At 39.8% G+C, this 24632-nt stretch overlaps 1 protein-coding gene and 1 long non-coding RNA gene across 2 annotated transcripts in view; both read left to right on the top strand.

Annotated features, from left to right (window-relative positions):
- Window positions 1–24632, top strand: part of Mtbp (MDM2 binding protein) — a 69020-nt gene that overhangs the window by 9676 nt on the left and 34712 nt on the right. Inside the window, exons 7-13 of the mRNA XM_051159653.1 lie at window positions 336–453; window positions 1627–1761; window positions 3845–3939; window positions 5535–5607; window positions 11850–11967; window positions 21954–22127; window positions 24467–24574. Of these exons, the coding sequence (XP_051015610.1) occupies window positions 336–453; window positions 1627–1761; window positions 3845–3939; window positions 5535–5607; window positions 11850–11967; window positions 21954–22127; window positions 24467–24574 (821 nt within the window). The remainder of the gene's footprint in view (window positions 1–335; window positions 454–1626; window positions 1762–3844; window positions 3940–5534; window positions 5608–11849; window positions 11968–21953; window positions 22128–24466; window positions 24575–24632) is intronic.
- LOC127201244 (uncharacterized) lies at window positions 10872–11668 on the top strand. The gene is made up of 3 exons (XR_007832186.1): window positions 10872–10956; window positions 11194–11227; window positions 11262–11668. It is a non-coding gene; the product is annotated as an uncharacterized LOC127201244 (long non-coding RNA).

Raw genomic sequence — 24632 nt, 5'->3', positions numbered from 1 at the left:
TGCCATGAAGCTCACAAAAGCCACAAAGGACACTTAGGGTGACAGTCCGTGTTTTGAAGCTGAGGGATTGACATTAAGTCTGTGTGTACATCTGACACAGTTAAGGCAACAGAAACAGGAAGGTCTCTATTTACACAGCAGGGATGGATGACAACTCCGAATTTGTACGCATGTGCCAGCCCTTCCCTAGATACCGCCTTAATGGATAATTCCTATTAATAGAAATTGTGGTTCCCTCTGATGGGCTGTAGTTAAAATATAGGCATTAAAATAAAAATAGAATTACCATCATTTAATTATTAAAATCTTTTTTTAATCTTTTTTATTTTTAACAGAAATTGTCAGAAAATTGCAGAATACCTTTCAGCTAATATTGTACCTCTAGAGGAGTTCAGAAATGCTATTGACTCGCGGGAACTGTGGAGGGGAGAGATTCAGATGCGGGAAAGAAAGGTAACCGGTTTTGTAGCTTCCCCTTGTACAGCATAGTAGGCTGGACTTTGTTTCCGGTACAACTGACGTCAACGCCAGTGACCTTCGGGAAGATGTTCTGCTTGCTCATAGCAGTGACCCCCGAGCTGTGTATTGCTACTGAGAACTATCTGTGACTTGCTGTACTGGTCAAAATTTTAAATGTTATTTGGTTTTAATTACTTGTAATTTCAGTAGTCACTGTGATTCTGTTTTAGGTGTGGCTGTTGTGTAGTGTGGCATTTTAAAAACAGTACTGGGCATTTAGTCATGTTGCTTGCCTAAGTCGCTTTGCTTTAGCGCCTGTGTTATCTACCAGAAAAAGCGTCGGGAGTAGTTACCTATAGGACCTTTAGGTGATCTCTGTTGTATATACACCAGCTAACTCAAACGGTGTTTTAAAAGTTTTACTAGGCCCTAGAGATATCAGCCGTGTGATGAAAATAGTCATTTAGATTTCTGCAGTCAGTCCTAAATTTTTGAGGTGAGGGTTGGTGGTTTCTATAAGTTATATCTATTTTGAAATGTGTTCATTTAAATTTATGTAAGCTTTGTAATTAAAAATTTCTTAATGCTTGTTCAGGATAGTGTCATTGTGAATGGGCTCCTGCATTCCTGTTGGTTTTCTTTTCTTTCTTTCTTTGTTTTGTTTTGTAGACCAGGCTGGCCTTGAACTCACAGAGATCTACCTGCCTCTGCCTCTGCCTCTGCCTCCCTGAGTGCTGGGTAAAGGCGTGCACCACCATGTCTGGTGAATAGCTATCTGCTTTGGAATTGAGGTCTCACTGCAAGTATCTAGTATGAAAAACACAGGCGGCTCTGCCTGGCCTTAACTTGTAGACTGGTAGGAGGCAGGCGCTGAGCAGGGAGGTGGCTTGGTCCTGTGGGCTGCACGCAGCACAGTTAGCATACTGGTGGCTGACTCCTGAAGGATCATTGCAAGCTTTTTGTGAGAAATGTTGCTCAAGTTAATGGAGTATTGTGTACCTAGTAGGAAGAACCCTCTGAGCTAAGGTACCAAAAAAAAAAAAAAATTACATTCTTATTTTATATTCATACTAAGGTCAGTTTCTTCTCAGTAATTCTATCCTAATGCTGTATATTAACTTTTATTCATAACACCTTTGTGACTGAGTTCTCTTGGTTTCCTTTCAGTTTGGATTTGAACTTAGTTTTCCTGAATTTTGTTTAAAAGGAGTTACACCCACGAATGTTAGTGCTTATAATTTAAATACCTGCTGCCTTGCCCAAAAGATAGCATCATCAAAGGATAAGAGTATTTTGCCTAAGGTATGTACATTTAATTTTTCATGCTATCATCCGTTTGTGCAGTTTTGTTCTATACTCCTGAATCTTGACTTGTTACTAATATGCGTGATGATTTGTGCTCCCTTGCATAGCTCTTTTAACTGAGTGCTTGTGTTACATGTGTGAGCACTACCTGTTGGTGAGACTGCAGTTGCCACAGAGCATTTTTTTAATGAGGTAATGATAGTTATAAAGTTGGTGTAAACGTGAATTGGACTTGAGCTGGGGTTTACCATCTGACCCTTTTAAGATCAGTGAAAAGCCAGATGGCTAGATAGGCCTGGGTTTGGAACTTGACTCTGCCACCTGTTAAAGATTGGACACAACCTTAGATAGGTTTGACAACTCACTTGTGAAATGAGATCAATACCACATTACAAAGTTACCATAAAAATGAACTGCGGTAAAGGGTAAAGGGTTAGCATCTGATGCAGAGCCTCACATAGGTTTAGCTTGGTATTAGGCATCTTAATTCTCTTCTCATATTTTCTATAGATTTATTCTTTAAATGTGAGCAATTATAAGATATAATAATTAGAAGAGTACAAGTAGGGTTTTGTTGTTGTTATTTATTTTAGTTTTTTAATGCTTACCATGCAACAAAACCTTTATTAACATTTTTCACAGAAGTTCAGTTTTTATCAAAATTTTGTAATTTCTAAACTTAAATTGGGGCAAATGGCTGGAGTGCAGAACAGTGCCATCACTACCCCCTAGGAGTGCAGACTGAAGAATTAATAGCCACCCCTCAGACTGGGGATAGAGGGTGGGGAGTGGGGGGAAGGAGACACTGGGTGCAGGGTCGACTCTTTCTGGATGTTGTTATCCGAAAAGGTGTGACCATCTTCCAGCTGCTTGCCTGCAAAGATGAGCCTCTGCTGGTTGGGAGGAACGCCTTCTTTATCCTGGATTGCGGCCTTCACGTTCTTGATGATGTCACCAGGCTCCACCTCTAGGGTGATGGTCTTGCCAGTCAGGGTCTTCAGGAAGATTTACAGTTGGACCTGTGATGAAACTGTAGACCACCAAGCATTTCAAAACACCTGAACCACATGAACCAATGAACCAGACACAGCCTCTCATCACTGTTTTTGTTTTTTAATATTGAAAATCAGCACAAGAAGAGGTTCTTTACATGTGCTTTTGAAATCCATCTTAAAATTACTAATTTAAGAATGTGTAAAATAGCCGGGCGTGGTGGCACACGCCTTTAATCCCAGCACTCAGGAGACAGAGGTAGGCGGATTGCTAGAGTTCGAGGGCAGCCTGGTCTACAAAGGGAGTCTAGGACAGCCAAGGCTACACAGAGAAACCTTGCCTCAAAAAAAAAAAAAAAAAAAAAAAAAAAGGAATGTGTAAAAATAGAGGTCCTGAAATAACAGGATGTCAAATGATGGTTAATATTTTCTGATGAAGAGGCAGTAGAAAAAAGGATGTCATTTCTACTGTGAGTCATTTCCCAATATTGCTTATTGTAAGCAGCTTATATTTATCTTACAGAGATTTTCTAAACCTTCTAAACACTTAGAAGACATATGAGTTCAGCTTCTCTTCTTTGCAGTGTAATGTTCAAGTATAGTTAATAATCTACCTGTAAAATTTTTTTCTATTGAGAACATTCTTTAGCTCCAACCTTTTGAATGAATGAGAGTAAACTTAATTAAAATAAATATTCCTACCTTATATTAGCTACTTTTCTATTGCTGTGATAAAACACTATGACCAAGGCAGCTTATAGAAGAGAGTTTATTTGGCCTTATAGTTCCAGAGGCTAAAGCAAAGGCATGGTAGTGGGGGCAGGCAGCTGAGGGCACACGTCCTGACCTGCAAGCATGGAGCCAAGAGAACAGAAGAGCCCACTTCCAGTGACATGGGAGCATGGGAGAAGGGCGGGGGAGGGGGGATTGCTCTTGTTTTCAGATAGCTAAAACTGATTTTTCTTTGGTTGTGTTTTCTTACTGCTTCCTGTGAGGCTTTCAAAGTCTTAAACTAACAGCCTCTCATTTGTTTGCTTTCATTTCATGTACAGAATTTAAATAGTATACAACTTTAATTTCTTTTCTAGGTTTTCCATTATTATGGTCCTGCCTTGGAATTTGTGCAGATGATAAAATTATCAGATCTTCCGTCCTGTTATATGTCGGGCATCGAATTTGAGTTGTATCCTTTTGTTCTCATGCTCGTCTTATTTTACTTTCTCTGGGTCAGGTCAAATGTTTTGGTTCCAGCAGGTAAACATGCATTAGATTGCCATTTGTATGCATTTCATTGTATTCACTGTGTAATGCTCTTGCTGAAGTGGAAACTCCTACCCTGGGGTTTCCGGGAAAGGGAGTCCCTGCTTTCTTCACATGCTCCTGTCAGATCTTTTCCCCCAGGCACTCAGCTTTTCTTTCATTGCTGATTACGTGCTGTGGGCAGGATTATGGAAATAACAGGGAGCTGCCTGAACCTGGCTTCCTTGATGCAGTTATAAAGTTCTGTACACAGGCCACAGCTACACAGTGTGGCATTAACTGGAGCTGTCCTTCCCACTGCTCTGTTTTTTTTGGAAGTCAAGATGCCTTTCCATGACTTCTGTTATTTTCTTAATAATGTTCTGCTAAAGAAGTATTGTTGTGTGTGTTGGCAATGACTCTTGGCTCCTCCTACTTTCAGTGAGAGCCCCACTTTTCTCCCAACCTCAGAATTATGTTTCTAAAAGATCTAATTTGCAAAAACCTACTTGAACCAAGAAAAGGCAAAAAAGCACACCTCGCCATTTCTATGGGTTTGTTCTACAGTTAGATGTTAGATCGTACCCTAAGATAATTCATGATTTTAAGATAGTTCATGATTTTAAGATAGTTCATGATTTTAAGAAAAGTTTTATAATTTATCCCCAACCCCTACCCCATACTTCAGGTACTAAGCTTATGCTTCTAGAATAGGCAGAAGGCTTCCTTCAGCTTGGCTCCTTGTTGCTTCTGAGCATCAGAGGAGAATGTTAGGGATACGCGGGGAAAGTAGAGTGAGTTATGCACATGTCTGACTGCTCAGATATTGCTGTTGTCATCAGCATGATTGATATGTGAACACTAGTTGGATGATACATCTTTCTGTGCTTTTACGTAACTGTAAATGTCACCATACATATGTGAAACATTTAACGTCTTTTGGGAGGGGGAGGGCTGGGTCACATGTGTTAGGTCTGAGGAGGAGTCACTGTCTCCTTCCGCCTTGTGAGTCGTCAAAGGGGCAGGTGCCTTTGCCCACTGAGCCTTTTCACCAGCCCAGAACAGACTTTTATGTTACCTAACTGTTGATTTGAAATGAAGTACTAACGCAGCACACATACATTTTTCCCTCAAATTATTTCATTTTATTCTAATTAGCACACTATATCTCTTATGAATACTGATGCAAAAATGCTCAGTAAAATACCCACAAACCGAATCCAAGAACACATCAAAAATATCATTCACCATTACCAAGAAGCCTTCTTCCCAGGCATGCAGGGTCAATATATGGAAATCCATCAATGTCATGTAGATAGTTTTACTCACATCTTGTTTTATACTTTTTAGTCATTACTATACTCAGAACTAATAATTAAGAAAATAATGCATAAAGGGAAAAATAATTGGTAATTCTTATACTTAAGCTCAATGAATGATTTTCAGAGAATTATGGGAGAGTGAGAAAAGCAAGCTTGTTTTTCCAGGTTGAGTTATTTGCTGGTTATGAGTCTCCCATTCCTTAACTCCTTAGTACAGAGAAGTGACAGGAAACTGCATGAGGCAGAGTTCCATGCTGCTGCTGGAACAGATCTCGGCTCTGTATGGCAAGGTATAGGAAGCGTTGCTGACTGTTTCTCAATACTTAATGTTTAAGGACATGTTTATAAAAAAAGTAAATACAGCTCTTGTCCATGAATTTGTGTTTTTAGCACTCCATAATGCAGCTTTGGCAGTAATTTGTGTTAAGTAAGATATTGCTCAAGTGTTTTGTAGACAAAGTGGCATTTGATTTTATAAGGGTCTTTCAGGAGTAAACCAAGGGAGCAAAGATTTGTAAAGTTATTTTAAATTTTAGAATTCATTGTTAATCTCCTGTTCAGTGATATCTCCTCCCAGTTCTAGGAGACCATTTGCATACCCATGCTATCTTTTCAGGTTAAGGCAGGAAGGAGGTGGGTGTGAGAATACTTAAAACATCATTGTATGGTTATTTTTTATACTAAAAAATTTCTTCTGTATTCCAGTGCAGCATAAGAGCTTTGTAGCTATTTTAATAATTACCTGTATATATCATATGATTAATATTTTTTGAAAACTGGGACATACAGAAACCTACTTAGAATCTTGTTTCTAAAGTCCTCTATCATTTTAAAGAGGAAAAACACATAAGTCTTTATTTCTTCCTGGAAATTTTGTCAACTATTACATTTCTATAGAAGTCATTTTGAATGCACAAAATACTTGTTGGCTATGTCTATGTACCATTGTCTTATCCCTGCAGTCCCAGTCTAGTAGCAAGTGCTCCTGAGAGGAGATAATGACTACTATAATTCTAGCAGTTTCCCCATGGTGTGATACTAGACCTTGCTGTTATTCCCTTAGAAAACTAATGTTCTAAAGTAAATGTGATTTTGGTTTTAAGATGCCTGCTTATGGTCCCTTAACATTTTGGATTCCAGTCTAATCTTCCTATACGTTTAGTAGTTTTGAATAGTGTGTCAAAGTATTTTGGATAAGCTGGCCTTTGATGATGTCAGGTTAAAGTCATGCAGATGTTTATAAGTTCTTTAATGCAAATATGAAATAAATCTTAGTCTATCTAGTTATTAAAGGTAATATTTATTCTAGAAGTGAACAAAGTTATTTACTATCTCCTGTGTAGCCATTTTGTTTTACACTTGCTCCTGGGACTGTGACTCTAAAGCATCAGTGTGTAATGCACAGGTAAGGGTGTGTAAGTGAGGCCTTATGAGCTCCTCTCTGTAATGCTGCAGAGGGAGGTGTGTCAGCAGGTCCTGTCCTAGTCAGGGTTACTATTGCTGGAAACAAACACCATGACCAAAAGCAAGTGGTAGAGGAAAGGATTTATTTGGCTCACATGTCTTGATCATAGTTCACCACCATAGGAAGTCAAGACAGGAACTAAACAGGGCAGAATCCTGGAGGCAGGAGTGGAAGCAGAGGTCATGAAAGGGTGCTTATTACTATATTGCTCCTCATGGCTTGCTCAGCGTGCTTTCTTATAGAACCCAAAACCCCTAGCCTAGGGATGGCACCACCCACAGTGGGCTTGGTCCTCATCACTGATTAAGAAAATACCTTACAGTTGAATCTTTTTTTAATTAATTAATTTATTCACTTTACATCTCAATTATAGCCCCCTCCTCCTCTTATCCCAATCTCACCCTCCCTTTCTCTTCCCCCTATCTCCCTTCCCTAACTTCTCAGAAAAGAGGGAGACCCTCCAACCCACCCCAGCACATAAAGTCACATCATGACTGAGCACATCCTCTTCCCCTGTGACCTGGCAAAACAGCCCCGCCTAGGGGAAGTGATCAAATGTCAGAGACATACTAGGAGGCCCACATGAAGGCCAGGCTGCCCACCAGCTACATCTGTATGGTCCTTGGTGCTTCAGTCTCTGCAAGCCCCTCTGGGACCTGGCAAGTTGGCCCTGTTGGTCTTCTTGTGACACTCCTGTCACCTTCAGGTCCTTCTATCCTTCCCCCCTACTTTTCCACAAGACTCCTTACGCTTTGCCCAATATTTGGCTGTGAGTCTCAGCATCTGTTTCTGCTGGGTGGAGCCTCTCAGAGGACAGCTATGCTAGACTCTTGTCTATAAGCATGGCAGAGTATCGTCAATAGTAACAAGGGTTGGCTCTCTCCCATGGGGAGAGTCCAGATTGGGCTGGGCATTGGTTGGATACTCCTTCAATTTCTGTTCTATCTTTATCCATGCACATCTTGTAGGCAGGGTAAATTTTGGGTCAAAGTTTTTGTTGGTGAGTTGGTGTTTCCCTTCCCTCCACTAGGAGTTCTATCTAGTTAGAGGGTGTCCTCTTCAGTCTCCTTGACCCCTGCTACTAGGAGTCTCAGCGAGAGTCACCCCCATATCCTCTCAGAAGCCTACCCTGTCTTAGGTCTCTAGCTTGTTACAGAGATGTCCTCACCCATGGTTTCCCTTCTCTCTGCATTTTCATATGTATGTTGTTATACTTTGTTGTTTTTGGACCCTTGTTTTGTTGCTGCTGTTTATTCAACAAAAAATAATTGTCTTATTGTGTGTCAGATGCTTGTTCAGATATTGAAGACAGCAGGTAGACAAGACCCTTCCTTAGTGCTTAAGTTCTAGTAATCTACACAATCAGGAAATGTCTCTGTTTTGTATTATCCCTCAGCTATCTGTTTTTCTCTGATTAGCCCCAAAGTATACATGAACATTTCTTGCAGTAAAGCCTTTTTTTTCATTGACTGCATGAGGATATTGGGGAGTCTAAGAGCACTCTTCTGTGGTTAGGAAATGCTGTTTTTATGGAGAATTTGCAAAGGTTTAAGTCCGATTTCATTAGTGATTCTTGTCAGAGAGGACCTGGCATAGTGATGGGATCATGGTTTGAAATGCACTGCTAGTCTGTATGTTACGCACTCTACAAAGGCAAGCCAATGGGTCATCCTCAAGTCCCGGGAAGTTGTCTGAGGGCTAGGGCATGGGCGAGAATGAGTGATCAGAATCTAAGTCTCTTGTGATCCAGTTCGAGCAACTGACATTTATTTTATAAGAAATTTAACTTGGGAGATTCAGAAATATTTGTTCTCATTTCTTTTAATTTTTTTTGTAATAAATATTTAATCACAATTAGGCTGTCTCAAAATGGGACAGTGTGGTGGGTCAGGAATCAGTATGTAAGTTTTATGAGGAACTGCATTCAGCATCCACAGACAACTCTGATGAGAACTTACCTGGTATGCTCACCTCACAGCTGTGGTGGCCTATTCCATAGTCTGCGTTTTGGACAAAAATGTGTTTTTTTTGTGAAAATACTGAGTTCCCATATTTAGAGAATTAGGTGTCTTTTATATTTAATGATTATTTTCTATTGTTAAATTGCTTTACTTCTAACTGCTAATATTTGACTATATACACCTAACTTTTAAAAAGTTTTTCCTACAATAATGAAGACAAACACTTCTGTTCCCTAATTTTATATCTGTAATTAAGAATACATAAGTTACAATAATAAATAGCAACAGAACTAACATTGTAAAATACCAATTCAATGTCACATATTCATGCAGCTAATCTATTTACATAGTGCAATTAAAAACAGATTTTCATTAGGTTTAAGATATTTGACTAATGCTTTGCCTAAATTTCTCCAGAGTTTTTTTTAAATTAATGTTCTTTATTGGAATGTGCTGACTGATGTAACTGCATTTCTGAAATAGGTGATATAACTTCTATAGCTGTAATTTGTTTTATTTAGTCCTTAATCAAAATAAGATTTTGGATAAATACATTATAGTGATTCTTTCAGCAAATGTTTAACAAACATCTGTATGCTTTTCCTTGAGAATACAAATATGAAGTTGAATTTGCTCATAAATCAGTTGGAAGCTGCTGTATGTTTTTTTTTGGGGGGGGGCGTCTAATTTGTTACTTTTTTGCATTTTGCCTACTAGCGTTAAAACTATTATTTCTAGGAATGAAATTTCTTGCCTTCAGGTATAATTTTTAGAAATTTTTTGTTGAATTTTAACATTCATTCACTTTACATCCGATTGTAATCCACTTGCTCTCATTTTCCTGTTCCCACCCTCCCTCCTTCTTCCGCCCTCTTCCCCTCCCCTAGCCGTTTGATAGGGGGAGCCCTCCTCCCCTACTCTCTGGCCATAGCCTGTCAAGTCTCATTAGGATAGTCTACTTCCCCTTCCTCTGTGTGCCCACAAGGCCACCCTGCCAAGGGCCAGTGATCATACCATGGCCACCAGAGTTCATGTTAGAGAATCAGAGACAGTCCCCGCTGAAGCCACAAAAATAATCAATACAGCTAAAAAATTTAAAGTTATGGTACCATATATTTTTGGTACTAGGTCTCTTCATTGTTTTTTAGATATACAAAGATATACCAACTACTTGGATGTACAGAAAATATGGTATAACAAAATGTCTTAGTTACTTTTTCTATTGCTATGGTAAATACCTGACAAACACACCTTAAGGGAGAAAGGGTTTATTTTGGCTCACAGTTCAAGTCCATTGCAGTCATCATGATGGGGAAGGTGTGGCATCAGGAACTTAAAGCCCCAGGTCATATGGACTAGAGGAGAAAATTGTTCATGCTCGGATAACCCTCCCCCAACACACACACACACACACACACACACACACACACACACACACACACACACACACCCTGGTATGCCTCCATTGTTTGCAGTCCTGGACCCAAGACCAGGCAATGGTATTGCCCACTTTTAGGGAAAGTCTTTTCACTTCATTTAACCTAGTTAAAAAAATATGGGGCATGAATTTGAGGAATAAGGAGCTGTGGGCAGAGTTGGAGGGAGAGACATGGGAGGGTTAAAGGGAAGAAAGAAAATGTGAGAAAAGATGTAATAATATTTTAATTAAAATTTTTAAAAAGAGAAAAAGTCTTTGAAAACTACTTCTACTGCCCTCCCAAAAATGGGAGAAAGAATGAATGGAAGGAAAACAGGACAAAAGAAATAAAAAAAATGGAGGGAGAAGGGAGGGAAGCAGGGATGTCACACAAGTTTCAAATTAAAGCTCACTAGATTGAAACTTTTCTTCTAAACTACCAACCAGTATGAACATTAATAGGTAAGAAAATTTACCAATCCGTCTCTTGAATAGACACATTTAAAATTTGAAATAAAAAATAAAGTTAAAAAAAAGATTATCCTTTACAGGCACCCCTAAAAGCTATCCTAATCTGCATAGCATCTCACAGGTGTGCCTGGAGGCCTGGTTCTAGCATCTCACAGATGTGCCTGGAGGCCTGGCTCTAGCTTCTCACAGGTGTGCCTGGAGGCCTGGCTCTAGCATCTCACAGATGTGCCTGAAGGCCTGGCTCTAGCTTCTCACAGGTGTGCCTGGAGGCCTGGCTCTAGCTTCTCACAGGTGTGCCTGGAGGCCTGGCTCTAGCATCTCACAGGTGTGCCTGAAGGCCTGGCTCTAGCTTCTCACAGGTGTGCCTGGAGGCCTGGTTCTAGCTTCTCACAGGTGTGCCTGGAGGCCTGGCTCTAGCATCTCACAGGCGTTCGTGGAGGCCTGGCTCTAGCATCTCACAGGTGTGCCTGGAGGCCTGGCTCTAGCATCTCACAGGTATGCCTGGAGGCCTGGCTCTAGCTTCTCACAGGTGTGCCTGGAGTCCTGGCTCTAGCTTCTCAAGGTGTGCCTGGAGGCCTGGCTCTAGCTTCTCACAGGTGTGCCTGGAGGCCTGGCTCTAGCATCTTACAGGTGTGCCTGGAGGCCTGGCTCTAGCTTCTCACAGGTGTGCCTGGAGGCCTGGTTCTAGCATCTCACAGATGTGCCTGGAGGCCTGGCTCTAGCTTCTCACAGGTGTGCCTGGAGGCCTGGCTCTAGCATCTCACAGATGTGCCTGGAGGCCTGGCTCTAGCTTCTCACAGTTGTGCCTGGAGGCCTGGCTCTAGCTTCTCACAGGTGTGCCTGGAAGCCTGGCTCTAGCTTCTCACAGGTGTGCCTGGATGCCTGGCTCCTGCACATTTAGATCTTGTCAAGTTGTCAATCAACACTACCATCAGATAAAGTTTTTAGAAATAATTACCTTAGAAAAGAGGAGAGTATAGTTTTAAATCTATCTTTTTATTTTGCTTATCTGCTTTTCTTCTGTTGTTGTTGTTGTTGTTGTTGTTGTTTTGGGGGCAAAGGCATGGGAGATGTTTTTTTTTTCTTTAGTTTTTGAGTGAAGTGCTTGAGAGAGCATTACTCAGTATTTGCCAAATGTGTGAAATATGATTTTACATGGCATTTGTCAACAGTGAATTTAAGACTGCGAGCAATAAAAGCATATTATGTTTCCTTCAGGTTGGTGCTCTTTTTGTACTGCCATGTACTGTTAGTAACATACTTATTCCACCTCCCAACCAACTGGCTTCAAGAAAGTGGAAGGAATACATAGCTAAAAAGCCCAAGACAATCAGTGGTAAGTACTAAATCTCTCAGTTGTTTTGCTGGCCTATGATATAGATAATGCATTATCAAATTTTAAGTGGAAATAACCATTATTGAAAAGTACTGTCTGTTACCTCTAATCATGTCCATTAAAGGGAGGAGTACTTGAAAGGCAGAACTTGGGTTAGTTAGGTAGCTACTTATATTGAATATTGGGTTCTTAGATACATCTTAAGAACAAAATAGGTGAAAATACAATGCGTCATTTATTATATGAGCCTGCGTCTATAATTTTCTAAAGACACGAGAAGTTAATTATTTAACAGGTATGCTACACAGCTTCATAGCTATGTTGGCAGTTTGACTTATAATTACTATGTACATTGGTTTATCTTTATGCTACAGATAAGGACATTGGTGTTTAGAGAACTTAGCAGGTAATTGACAGAACCATGGTTGAGATCTGGTTCTGCCAGTGACTTGTTCTGGGACTTCAAGAACAAGTAACCTCTACTTAAACCTCTAACGATCTGGGATGTCCAATGTAGGGGGCACAGAGGTCCTTGTGCTCACAGATGAGCACTAGGAAAGCCAGGGGTGTTAAACACATAGGGTTGTCTCTTTTCTGCCCAGAGGTAGCTGCGCACACAGGAGTGACTTAACTCTCATTGGGAAACTTTTCCCCCCCAAATTGTTCTGTACTTAAATATTTTTAAAGCTAACTGCTCAATGTCAGATTCTGGAAGTACAAACCAACACCAGCTACTGAGCTGTGCTGAACCAGACTCTCCCTTACCTTACTCGGGTCAACACTGTTGTCTGTGCTGTTTACAGAGACCCCCCCACAGTTCAGATATTAGTAGAGCCTGTTGCACAAGACCGTGAGTACCTGGAGGTTTAGGCTGCTCACAGGGCATGGATGCAGCTGCTGCTTTTTAAAGTGCTTCAATAGAATGCGAAGTAGATTTACAAAGCAGCAGTGTAGTCAGTGCTTCTCATACTGCATGAAGTCACGGGAAACTATGTCTCTCACCATCGTGTCTGCAATTAATAATAAGTATTGAATACTTGCATCTCGTAAATAAATCTCCTGGGTAGCTTATATTGCTTGTTTTTGTTGTAACTTCGTACAACTTCAAGTAGCTTCTAAGTTGACAGTTCTAATTCTAAGGTCGTTTATTGATTGAGCATTTATTCAGTATCTGCGCCCCCACCCTACCCCCACCCCCATGGTTTTTATTGTACCTAAGAGAATACCTTGTGATTTGATTTCATGTTTTAGAATCACTGGCTCTTAAACTTAGGGATGGCGAGTGGGAGCCTTGGAATAACAATCCGACATAGCTGGCACGGCATGGTTTGAAGGCTGTTGATTGCTGATTAGTCCCGGCCATCAGCACTGATTAAACTTGCCCCTTGTAGGAATTTTTATTTTATTCTAAGGAGCAGAATGAAATCAAACAGGATGGTTGATTAAGGTCTTTCCTACCTATGACCTTTCCTGAAGGGGACTTTTGCTACTTCTTCTGTTGACAAAACAAAGAAGCCGTGTTTTGTAAACAAACAAACAAACAAACAAACAAAACGGAGAAAACAACTGCTGCTTGTTTTCATGAACTCTTGGACCCAGAACACTTCATCCTGACCCACTTTCATCACTGACAGTGCCTTCTCTCACAGCCCACACTGACTCTCAGGTCATCCTCAACCCATAGCTATCTTTCTTCATCACTTTTCTCCAAGTCTCCAAATTAAGGCTTATCCTGTTTCCTAAAACAATGTCCTGATTGTATTACTTTGTGACTTTGTCAGTTATTTTAGTTCGTTCATTCATTCATTCATTCATTCAGCCAGCCAGCCAGCCAGCTAAGCATTCTTTGGTTTATTTATCTGAATATGGAATGGATACTGTCCACTAGACGCAGTACAGTCATTTGAGGATTATTGCCTAAGATACACTTTATATTCCACTCACTGTATTCATGCTGTTGCATTGAAAGTAAATGTTGGCAAGTAATTGTAAGTGCTATTACAGCTTTGTATTTAGTAACAGTTGACTAGGAATAATCCTGAAGACGCTACATGAAAAAAGCAAGGTGTGCAATAATTACATATCATTCATGGTTAAAAAAGAACCCTTTCATATGTGTGTTCAGCATTTATACATATTTGCATGTACATTATTCATGTTTCAACAGACATTTTAATTGAGCCCTATGGTTGTCTATTTTTCATGCTTGACCCACATTATCTAAAATCTTGAAGCTTACATTATAGTAGAGATAAGACCCTTACTCCTTAACACCAAATTGTTGCACAGTTAAGGCTCTTGATATTCTCAGACCTTTACCCCTAAGTTTTGCCATTGCACCTACAATTGCCAGCACTCTTCTGGCATACCCATCTTTGTAGAAGTATTGTTTGTCCTTGCTGCCGATGGCTGTTTAACATTGCAGATTTGTCCCTGATACCTACAGATACTTAGAACTATTTGCTAGAATATGAGCAAGGCCTGAGTTTCCAGATAGTAACGACAGCTGTCTCAGTAAAATGAACCTGGACTCCTTCATGAACCATAAGCCAAAATACGGGTCTCAGTTGCTATCAGCTCCTCAGGTTTCATTCCTTATAAAGCACATGTATGCTCTTATTGGAACTACAGCCACAGTTGCTTTTACAGATGAACAGTCCTTAAGTAGCAGCAGATCCCTGTGGTGTGAACTACAGTGTGCTCAGTCTGAAACATGCTTTAAACTGTAGTAGCAAACAATGCTTTTAAAAGATAGTAAGCAAAGCCCTCAGAAATCATGCTGTGGAGAAAACTGGAAAAGAATTGTACAAACTAGTGGAATTATCAACCCTACGTGTCTGGAAAGAGATTTCTTTATATGCAATTTGTATGAAAGGCCAGATATATAGTGAAAAGTGCCCAGGTTTTTTGTTTTGTTTTGTTTGTTTTTTGTTTTTTTGGCACAGGGTTTCTCTGTGTAACAGAGCCATGACTGTTCTGGACTCACTTTGTAGACTAGGCAGGCCTCGAATTCACAGAGATCTGCCTGCCTCTGCTGCGATTAAAGGTGTGCGCCACCACTTCTGTTACAATAAATCTGTATGAGCTCAGCCTAAGAAGGCTAAGTAACAACAAGGAGTCTGAAGCATACTTTTAAACTGTCAGCACTACGTGCTGGGCAGAAACTAACTAAAACAAATCTACTCATAAAATAAACAACTACTCAAAACCTGTTAACGTACATATGCCCCAAGCACGTGCCACTATGGTGATGCTAGGCACTTTCTCTCCTTGTCCTCCTCCATGCTCCCCTTCTTCTTTCCAACCATCACACTTTTTCCCCCTCTCTCCCCGCAAGGCCCGCCTTTCACTTCCTGTCCTTCTGCCCAGCTGAAGGTATGTTATAAAATATTAGTTAAAATATTGAGTGATCGCTGGGCGTGGTGGCACATGCCTTTAATCCCAGTGCTAGGAGGCAGAAATCCACAGATAGTGGATATCTGTGAGTTCGAGGCCAGCCTGGTCTGCAAAGAGAGTTTCAAGATAGCCGGGGCTCCATAGAGAAACCCTGTCTCCCAAAACTAAAAAAAAGAAAGAAAAAAAAAAAATTGAGTGATCATCATCTCAAGTCATGGGGGTGAGATAAAACTCTTTCTCAGTTAGTGTTGAGGACCTACAGTATGCCATGTATGCTGTACTTATTGTCTGTCTTTTAGAACAGTATTGGAAAGTGACTTTTAAGAACTCTCTTGTTGGAAATGACAAAATTTAGATATCTAGAGATCATGAAACTTGTCTATCATCCCAGGGCGGAAGCCCTAATCTGCATGCATCTAAAGGCCATTTACAGTCTCCTTGGTTACACTATAGGGATTCTGCTGAAAGGGATTTTTACAGCCTGGTATTTTTTATTTCTTGACATTTATGGAAGTCATTCATTCTTAGGTAGCAAAATAATGGTGTCTGATTATTTTAGAATTTCAGATGTTTGATAATTTTTATGATTCTAAATTTATGTTGTTTCGTTTTTGCAACCCTAGAATTCTTTTGTAAGGAAAAAATAGTAAACACTTTACATTTATAAAAGATATCTTTTACAGAAAAATCTGGTCGCGTTTTAAAGGTACTAGATTAATGGAGAGTGGTGACAGGTCTATGATGGCGATGTGTGTGCTTTCTTAACATTTAAGTAGCATCATGAGCATGGTTCAAAATAGTGGGCTTAAATGGATAAGGCTAAAATGACACCACGTACATAACTGACTCACAAATCTCTTCCAGCTTGAGAAACAAAGCACTCCTATAGTGATTTTGAAACTAAGTTTTAATGGCAGAGACAAGGTATGCTTTCAGTCAGGTATGTTCTTCAGGACGAGTCATGGCATGTGCTATATCATGAAATGTAACTATTGTGTCCTTGACTCACAGTGGAATTAAGTTAGGAATCAGCAACAAAAATCTGAGGAATCCCTGAAGCATTTGGAAACAAACATTCCTAAGTATCTTAAAGGTTAAAGAAATTAGAAATAGTTTCTTTTTTTTTTTTTTTTTTTTTTTTTAAGATTTATTTATTATGTATACAGTGTTCTGCCTGCAGGGGTCCCGCTCAAACTAAGGCACCAGCCAAGGACAATACAGGAGGTAAACTTTAAACCCCTACCCAGATCTAGCCAATGGTCAGAACAGCCTCCACACTTGAGTGGAGAGTGGGATATGACTTTCTCACGTACTCTGGTGCCTCACATTTAACCATGTCCCCTGGTGGCGCTCAGAGGAAGGACAGCAGGTTACCAAGAAGAGACTTGATACCCTATGAGCATATACAGGGGGAGGTAATCCCCCTCAGGAACAGTCATAGGGGAGGGGAATAATGGGAAAATGGGATGGAGGGAAGAATGGGAGGATACAAGGGATGGGATAAACATTGAGATGTAACAAGAATAAATTAATAATTTTTTTTAAAAAATAAATAAATAAAATAAATACATCAAAAAAAACAAAAACAAAAAAACAAACAAACAAAAACAATGTTCTGCCTGCATGTACACCTACACACCAGAAGAGGGCACCAAATTTCATTATAGGTGGTTGTAAGCCGCCATGTGATTGCTGGGAATTGAACTCATGACCTTTGGAAGAGCAGGCAGTGCTCTTAACTACTGAGCCATCTGTCCAGCCCCGATAGTCTCTTTTTAAAGCTGTATTTGTAATTAAGTATCTTTGTGTGTATCAGTGTATGTTTGTGTGGCAAGCTCTAGGCTTCATAAGAGACTCTGTCTCAATATATGAGGTGGAAATCAATCAAGGATGAGACTTGATGTCAACTTTGGGCTTCTACACAACTGCACACACATACACACACACACACACATGCATGCATGCACACATACACACATATGCACGCATACACACAATGGGCTTCCACAAAACTGCACACACACGCACACACATGCACGCATGCATACACACACACATGCACGCATACACACAATAAGTAAATAAATAAATAAAGATCTTACATTATCTGAGTTCATAGATATTTACTTTTTTGTAAAAACTATCTTAAAATGGATCACATATCAAAATTTAAGAACTGAAACTGTACAATTTGTATGAGCTAGCAGACACACACACACACACACACACACACAAAAAGCACATTGCCTAAAATGGAAAAATCTGTGAGTTAAAATGGGAAAAATAAATCTATTAGTTAGAATCTACCAAAATTTAAAGTCTGTACTTTTTGAGAAAACATTTAAGACCATTAAAAAATAAGCAATGTATGAGGATGCAACAAAGCTCATATGCTTTTGGTGCAGAGGGATATTGCTTAACAGATTAGCTATTTATTATGGGAAACATTTTGAGATTAAACCTATTCTTAATCATATAACCCCAAAATTCCATTCCTAGCTATCTACCAAGGAGTAAAGGGACTATATTTTCACATAAGATTTCTGAACATGAACACACAGACATGTGTATATATATATGTATATGTGTGTGTGCGTGCGTGTGTGTGTGTGTGTGTGTGTGTATGTGTGTGTGTGTGTGTGTAGGCATAGACAATGGCTACTATAGCGTTAGTCAGACAAGCATCTGTTTTCCATCACCTGACCTGTGCTTAACGCAGAGCTCTTGGCTACCCAAGAGAATAAGTGGCAGATAAGGGCTTAGCCCTAAATGAGTCACTTACTACCTTCTCTATGGCGCAAGAGAAAATCATGGAAGAAGAGACAGAAAGGAGGTTAGAGCTGGAAGACCGAAAGGCAAGGGAACCCCATAGGCACAACATAACCTGTGTAGCCACAAACTCACAGCAGTTGCTTGTGCTTGGCTTTCACAAAACAAGTCTGACCATTCGGTCATGGATAGGGGAACAGGACCATCAAACCCTACCCCTTGCTGATGAACTTTGGCCACCAGTGGACTCTGGGACCTGGGGAGCCACTACCTTCAGTTGTGTGAACTCACCAGGTTCCACTGAACTATTCTAATCCTGAGAACATGCAGGACAAAAACAAAATGAACATCAGTGTTGTGGAGAGATTAGTAGGCAAGGGTGGTGGATGGGAGGGAAGGGGATGAGACCATAGTGCTGGGATTACAGGTGTGTGCTGTGTTACAGATTGTTTGTTTGGAAGTCCCCTTAAAAGTAAATGTAGAGCTTTGTTCTCCTTACTTCAGTGACCACCCAGCACCAGCTAATTGTTGGAAAGTAATCAGATGACAAAGCAGATCAAGGCTGCATCTGAGAACAATGCAGTGTCACTGAACAGGCCATTGCTCTTGCTCTTACAAAAGCACCTGGGGTGATTGACATGCATACTCCCCGCCTCCCCCCACAGTGTTGCATGCTTCACCCCAGCTACAGAGTCTTGGTTACTGAAGAGAGTCACTCAGGTGTTCAGGAACAGAGTAAGAATGCAGAAGCTGAGTTTCAGGATGTCCATCTTTATCTGGAGAAAGATACCACCACTTGAGTAGTAGATCTGGAACTGTAGTCTCACTGATAATGAGGATAAACACTTTGTAAGCGCTGCAGTCTCCTTTTGCATGCTTCCTGTGCCTGTACAACAACAAGGAAGTCATTGTTCGTAATTGGAGGCCCTGGGGTAGCCTTGGGATAGATTTTTCTCTTCCTCGTTATTTTCAAATTGTATGTTTTAGGTGGTGTATAGAAATGCATTTAGCTTATGAATCTGATGGTGCTTCTTTGAAATGCTGTGATAGAATTTGTAAATTCTTTTGTAGTCTCCACAGTAGGAGGCTTCATACACTTGTAAGTACAGCCATCAGTTAAGATTCTTTCTACAGCTGAGCTGCAGATATTTTGTTGCACAGTCTTCTTAACAGCTAAATTGTATGCTTACTTGTTAGAAGCTTAGTCAAGGGGGTAAGGTGAGCAATTGATGTTGGCTGTGTATCTTTGGAAGATGTTTGGGGAATGTAAAGTTAGTAGTTTTTTTCTCTTTTCGTGTGTGTGTGTGTGTGTGTGTGTGTGTGTGTATGCATGCGTGCGCTGTGTATACAAGTGATCTTGTGCATGCATTTGTGGCTGGCTCCCTACTTGGCTCTAAGAATCATTTCAAAGTTGAGTTTATAATTAGACAATGGTATCATTATCATAAAGAGTACAGTTTCCTAAGATGCCTATGTTGGAGCCTAGACTCTATGTTGATGTTTATTTTTGGCATGCTTATTAAAAGAACTTTTTATTATTTTTCATTTCTTAAAGATTATATATAAAATAATCATCAGTATATCAGGATACTCCTCCCCAGTTGTATGAGTTTTATTTTCCCTTATATTTATATGGAGTATTATTTCCTTATCATCAATTCAGTTTTATTTTTGTATTGTTGAGCTGTGTACAAAATATGAGTGTAAGAAGGTTATAAAGCCCACTAAGAAGCTTACTGCTATAAGATACTGGCTTCATTTTATTACACTAGAACTTTGTTTGAGAGTGGAGCTCAGTGATACAGCACTCACCTAGCATGTACTAGGCCTCGGCTTGAACTCTAGCACTGTAAAAAAAAAATAGTATTTTATTTTTTGCTGATGAATTTCTAATCATAGTATCTACCTTCTCTATGGTTTATGGTAATTTGTAAAATTTGATGCAACTAATTGACAATTGGTAGTTTTTCCGTTTGCCATTTTATGTGTACCATATAGCTAAAATGCTTTTCTATCTTGGTGAAGTAGTATGCGAGCAGACATTGCCTCATTGATTGATTGTGAAAACACAGCATGGAACTAGAGATTTGTCTTTTATAATCTAGCCCCTCACTTCTTTAGGAGGGGTGATCAGAATTGAATAACTGCTAATCGTAAGTCTGGTATTTCCTGTGGAGTTTACCTGAAAGCTATTAAATAAGACTTCAGTTAGCACCTGCCAAAAATCTGAGACAACATGTTTTAAGTGACTGCAGTCCTGGTTGGAGTTGTTTAAAGGCAATGTTTTCTTTGGAGAAAAGTTAGGTTGTTGTCATTGCGGAGTTCAGTGTTTACAGTGCTGGCCAAGTTAAAGCTAATGTGAGCACAGAGTAGTGGAGAGATGCGTGCAGCTTGAACTGGTGGTTCTCAGATGACCCATGAATTAAGATCACTCTGTCTTCAGTAGAACCTTGTGTTCCTTTACTAGTTACCATAATGTAAGTTCATTTCTAGAAAAAACAAAAATTATTTGATATTCATCTTGTTTGGGAATAAGCTTTTATCCACAGATATCTGTGAAATAGACTGTTACTGTGATAAAATTATTTTAGCAATTTTGTTTTAGAATTATTGCATATGTGTATGTCTATCAGTACTATATATTACATATAATATATAATATATGTATATATGAGAGATGGCTCATCAGTTAAGAGCTCTTCCAGAGGTCCTGAGGTCTATTCCTGACACCAACATAAACACCTGTAGCTCCACGTCCAGAGAATCTGACACCTTCTTATGGCCACCACAGGTTCCAGGCACTTATGTAGTGCACAGGCATGCATGCATGCAAAACACCCATATACATTAAAAAAAGAATAGTTCAGTTATGGTATCTTACTTCCAAAATTCTGACAATCATGCAGGGAAGGAAATGTTCAGATGTTTCATGTTTAGCATCGAAGCATTCTTTGACAGTGATCAGTGACCATCTTTCCAGAACTGCTATCTTTTATTGCCCATTAGAAAATAAACTTTTTGCCTTGTATACTTTAAGGCACTGCTAGATTGCCTCCAATATCTTATATAAAGCAGTTGCTATGTTAATCAAAAAGAAGTCTATATATGTTTAAATGTACATGTATTTCCCCATAATAGTTTTTCTCTATAGTTGATCAAATTCAGAGAAGCAGGGCCTATATAAAATTGTTTTTCTATTTTCTTTTCCTTTCACCAGTTGAGTTGTGTGTGATCATAAGTGTCAGTTTATTCTACTTTGAAGAAATGGAGGGTATGTAGAGACAGGCAGATCCCTGGAGCTCACTGGCCAGCCAGCTTAGCTGATTGGTGAGCTCCAGCTTTAGTGAGAGACTCGGGCTCCAAAAAAATGACTGAGGAAGGCACCGCATGTGAATCTTTGTCACCACACATGTGCATATGTACATGCATGTAAACATGTGCACACATACATATACATACTACATAAATACATATACCCCACAGATATGTATATCTCTCTCATACACACACACACACACACACACGCTGGAAATTATGGACATGTCTATATAAGAAAGATACAGAACTTCAGTGAGTCAGGACAAAAGAATGAATACATGGTGATTAGACAGAGCGAAAAGGTCATATATTTTTTATTGATTTCTTTTTACTTTCTGCTTCAACACTTTCTCGATCAGCCAAATGTTCCCAAATACACTGAGTGACATCTTGTTTTATCATAAAATACCATGGAAATATCTGGTTATTCTCTCTGAGGGGTCAAACAGTGGCCGTGTGACAAATAGCATTTCCCCATCCTTACCTGGATCTGTGTTTCCTAGTTCCTGCTGTTGACGTGAAAGGAGAGTATTCCAGCTATTATCTGCTGTTGCAAGGCAACGGCAGGAGAAAATGCAAAGCCACATTGCTTCACTCGGCCAACCAGATCAATGGCTCATTTGCGCTCAGTTTCATTCATGAGAAGATGAAGACAAAGACAGAAGAAGCCAAGTCCAGTAAGTATTAACTTAGCCAGAAGAGACCTGTTTCTACACTTACTCATATATGTAAGTACTTTACATGGTTTTGACCTGAAGGAATAATAATGAAACTCCATTTTACACACACACACACACACACACACACACACACACATATTCTGGTCATATTCTGTCTCCTCCGCCAGCTCCTCTCTACCTCTCTGCCCACCCAACTTCATGTTCATTCTCTTCCTGCCTCAAAAAAAACCAAAAATTGAACATTAAAACTAATAAAACAAACAAAAACCAACAAGGCAAGAAATACCAAACAAACAAACAAACAAACAAAACAAAAGCACACAAAAATCATGGAGTCTATTTTGTGTTGGCAAACTACTGCTGGCATGGGACCTGCCCTGGAGTGTGTTGATGTACTCAGTGACATGCCACTGCAGAAAACTGGCTTTTCTTTTCCCAGCAGGCATTAATTGCAAATAACTTCTTGGTGAGGGGTGGGACTCTACATCTACTTTCCTGTCTCCATGCTGGGACTTTAAATATACCATCGTTATAGTTTAAAATGAAGAGAATTAATTCCTCTACAGTATACAGAGTAAAGCTTGGCTATTAGCGTTCAATTTCAGATACTAAGTTGTTAGCGTTTACTACTTTCAAAACCCTAAACAATTTTTAATTTTCCTTTATTTTCTCCCAAGCCTCTTTTGTTTCATTGCTTTTATCTAAAATTCTTCTCTCCAAGTTCTGTATTTTGGCTCTATTGCTGCCTGACAACTCCCTCAGACTGAGCAGAAAACAGGATCTACTGTCTGTCTGTCATGGTGTGCGGTGTCAGGTAGTTGAGCTGGATTTCGGGTTCTCACATGTGGCTCCAGGCACACCACCAGGCTTTCCTCATCTGGAGCAGGGCTGCTCTCCATCATGGCGTCTCCACCCAGGCACGGTATCTGGGCTCAGATGGCTGGGACATGTGGATCTGATTTTCTTTCCATGTTGTCTTTCCTCAGGTCCAGCTTGGACTTTCTCATGGCCACGTCCCAGGGCATCTTATAGTTGCTTACTTCTCGTAGAGCTCTTGCTCCAAAAAGGTTCCGTGTCTTCCTGTGACCTAGCCTAGATGTAATTTCATTTTACCACTTCTTGTTGCTTATAGTGTAAAGTGTTTTCACTGATAAACAATGCCCAGCACAGACTCCTTCAGCATGGAGAATAGTAAAGGTCATTACCATGCCACCAAACGGGGAATGCAAATACTAATGGCTACCACACCCTGAATTTAAATCTATCATGTACTGGATTTAAGTCCCATAAGCAGAACTCATGCATTCATATATATGTATATATGCACACACACACACACACATATATCTATACGTACATATGTACACACATATATACATATATTACATATACATATGTGTATATATGAGTGAATTCTCATAGGGCTTAATTAGATGGTTATGTATGGGTGTATATGTATGAGCCTATTGACATAGCTAATATGTATTATATACGTATATACACAGATCAATCTATTTAATCTACCTATCTATGTATCTATCTATGTATCTATCTATCTATCTATCTATCTTAGCTATGTTAATAGGCTTATTACTCACAGGGTGTAGAGGGACAGCCACAGCCCAGGCGGTGGCTCCATCCTAAGCCAGCCTCGCAAAACTTAATAAGTTGTGTGGTACATACAGAATCTTGACAGCTTGTGTCCTATTTACAGCACAGTTGAGGACACCAGCAGGCACCGTTCCCTGGGTTATGTGCTTCAGGGTTCACATGACTCCCTAGACAGTTTTGAGTAGCCCTCCCTTGAAGGTGAGAGGGGAACAGCCCTCCAGCTTCCTTGTATATGGCCTGATAGTGCATTTCCAGCACATTCTAGTTATCTGACAACTACACACAAGCAGAAAAGGCTGCATCAGCCGAGTCAGTCCTGGGACCTCTTGTGTAGCTTTATCCTATATTCATTATGTAACAAACTGAATGAAGGACTATTTGTGGGTGTCTGGTTCTTTTGGGGGCCTGGAGGAACCTGGACTTAGAAATGAGAAACCATGTTCTGTCCTTATTTTATAACTAGGTAGAAGAGAACACCATGTACAAAGTCTACTCCGGTGCCCATATTACCCCAAGGAATTAAGAATCAGATCAAAGATTAAAATACAGAACAATTTAGTATGCTCATTTCCCCATGTTTAATTGTTACTTTGAAATATTTAAGATCAAGAGAGGTGAGTCATTGCCTTTTATTTTTCTAGTCATGTCCTAACACGTTTCCTAGGAACTAAATTTTAGTTATTAGCATAGAATATCATTAATGTTGACTTTTTCTTATTTCTCAGGTTTTCCTTTTGACTTTTCCTCGCTCCCGAGTTTTTCTGAGGAGCAGATTTTACAGAGAGAGAAACAGTTAGCCAGCGTTCAAGTTTTGGCTTTGAAAGAATGCCTGAGTAAGTAACCGTTTGGGCACTGATTGTACTGTAAGAAAGTTGGATTGCTTACTGCAAG

Source organism: Acomys russatus, chromosome 17 (genome assembly GCF_903995435.1).
Source record: "Acomys russatus chromosome 17, mAcoRus1.1, whole genome shotgun sequence".
NCBI lineage: Eukaryota > Metazoa > Chordata > Mammalia > Rodentia > Muridae > Acomys > Acomys russatus.
The sequence above is the reverse complement of the archived record's forward strand: the minus strand, read 5'-3'. Positions and strand labels throughout refer to the sequence as shown.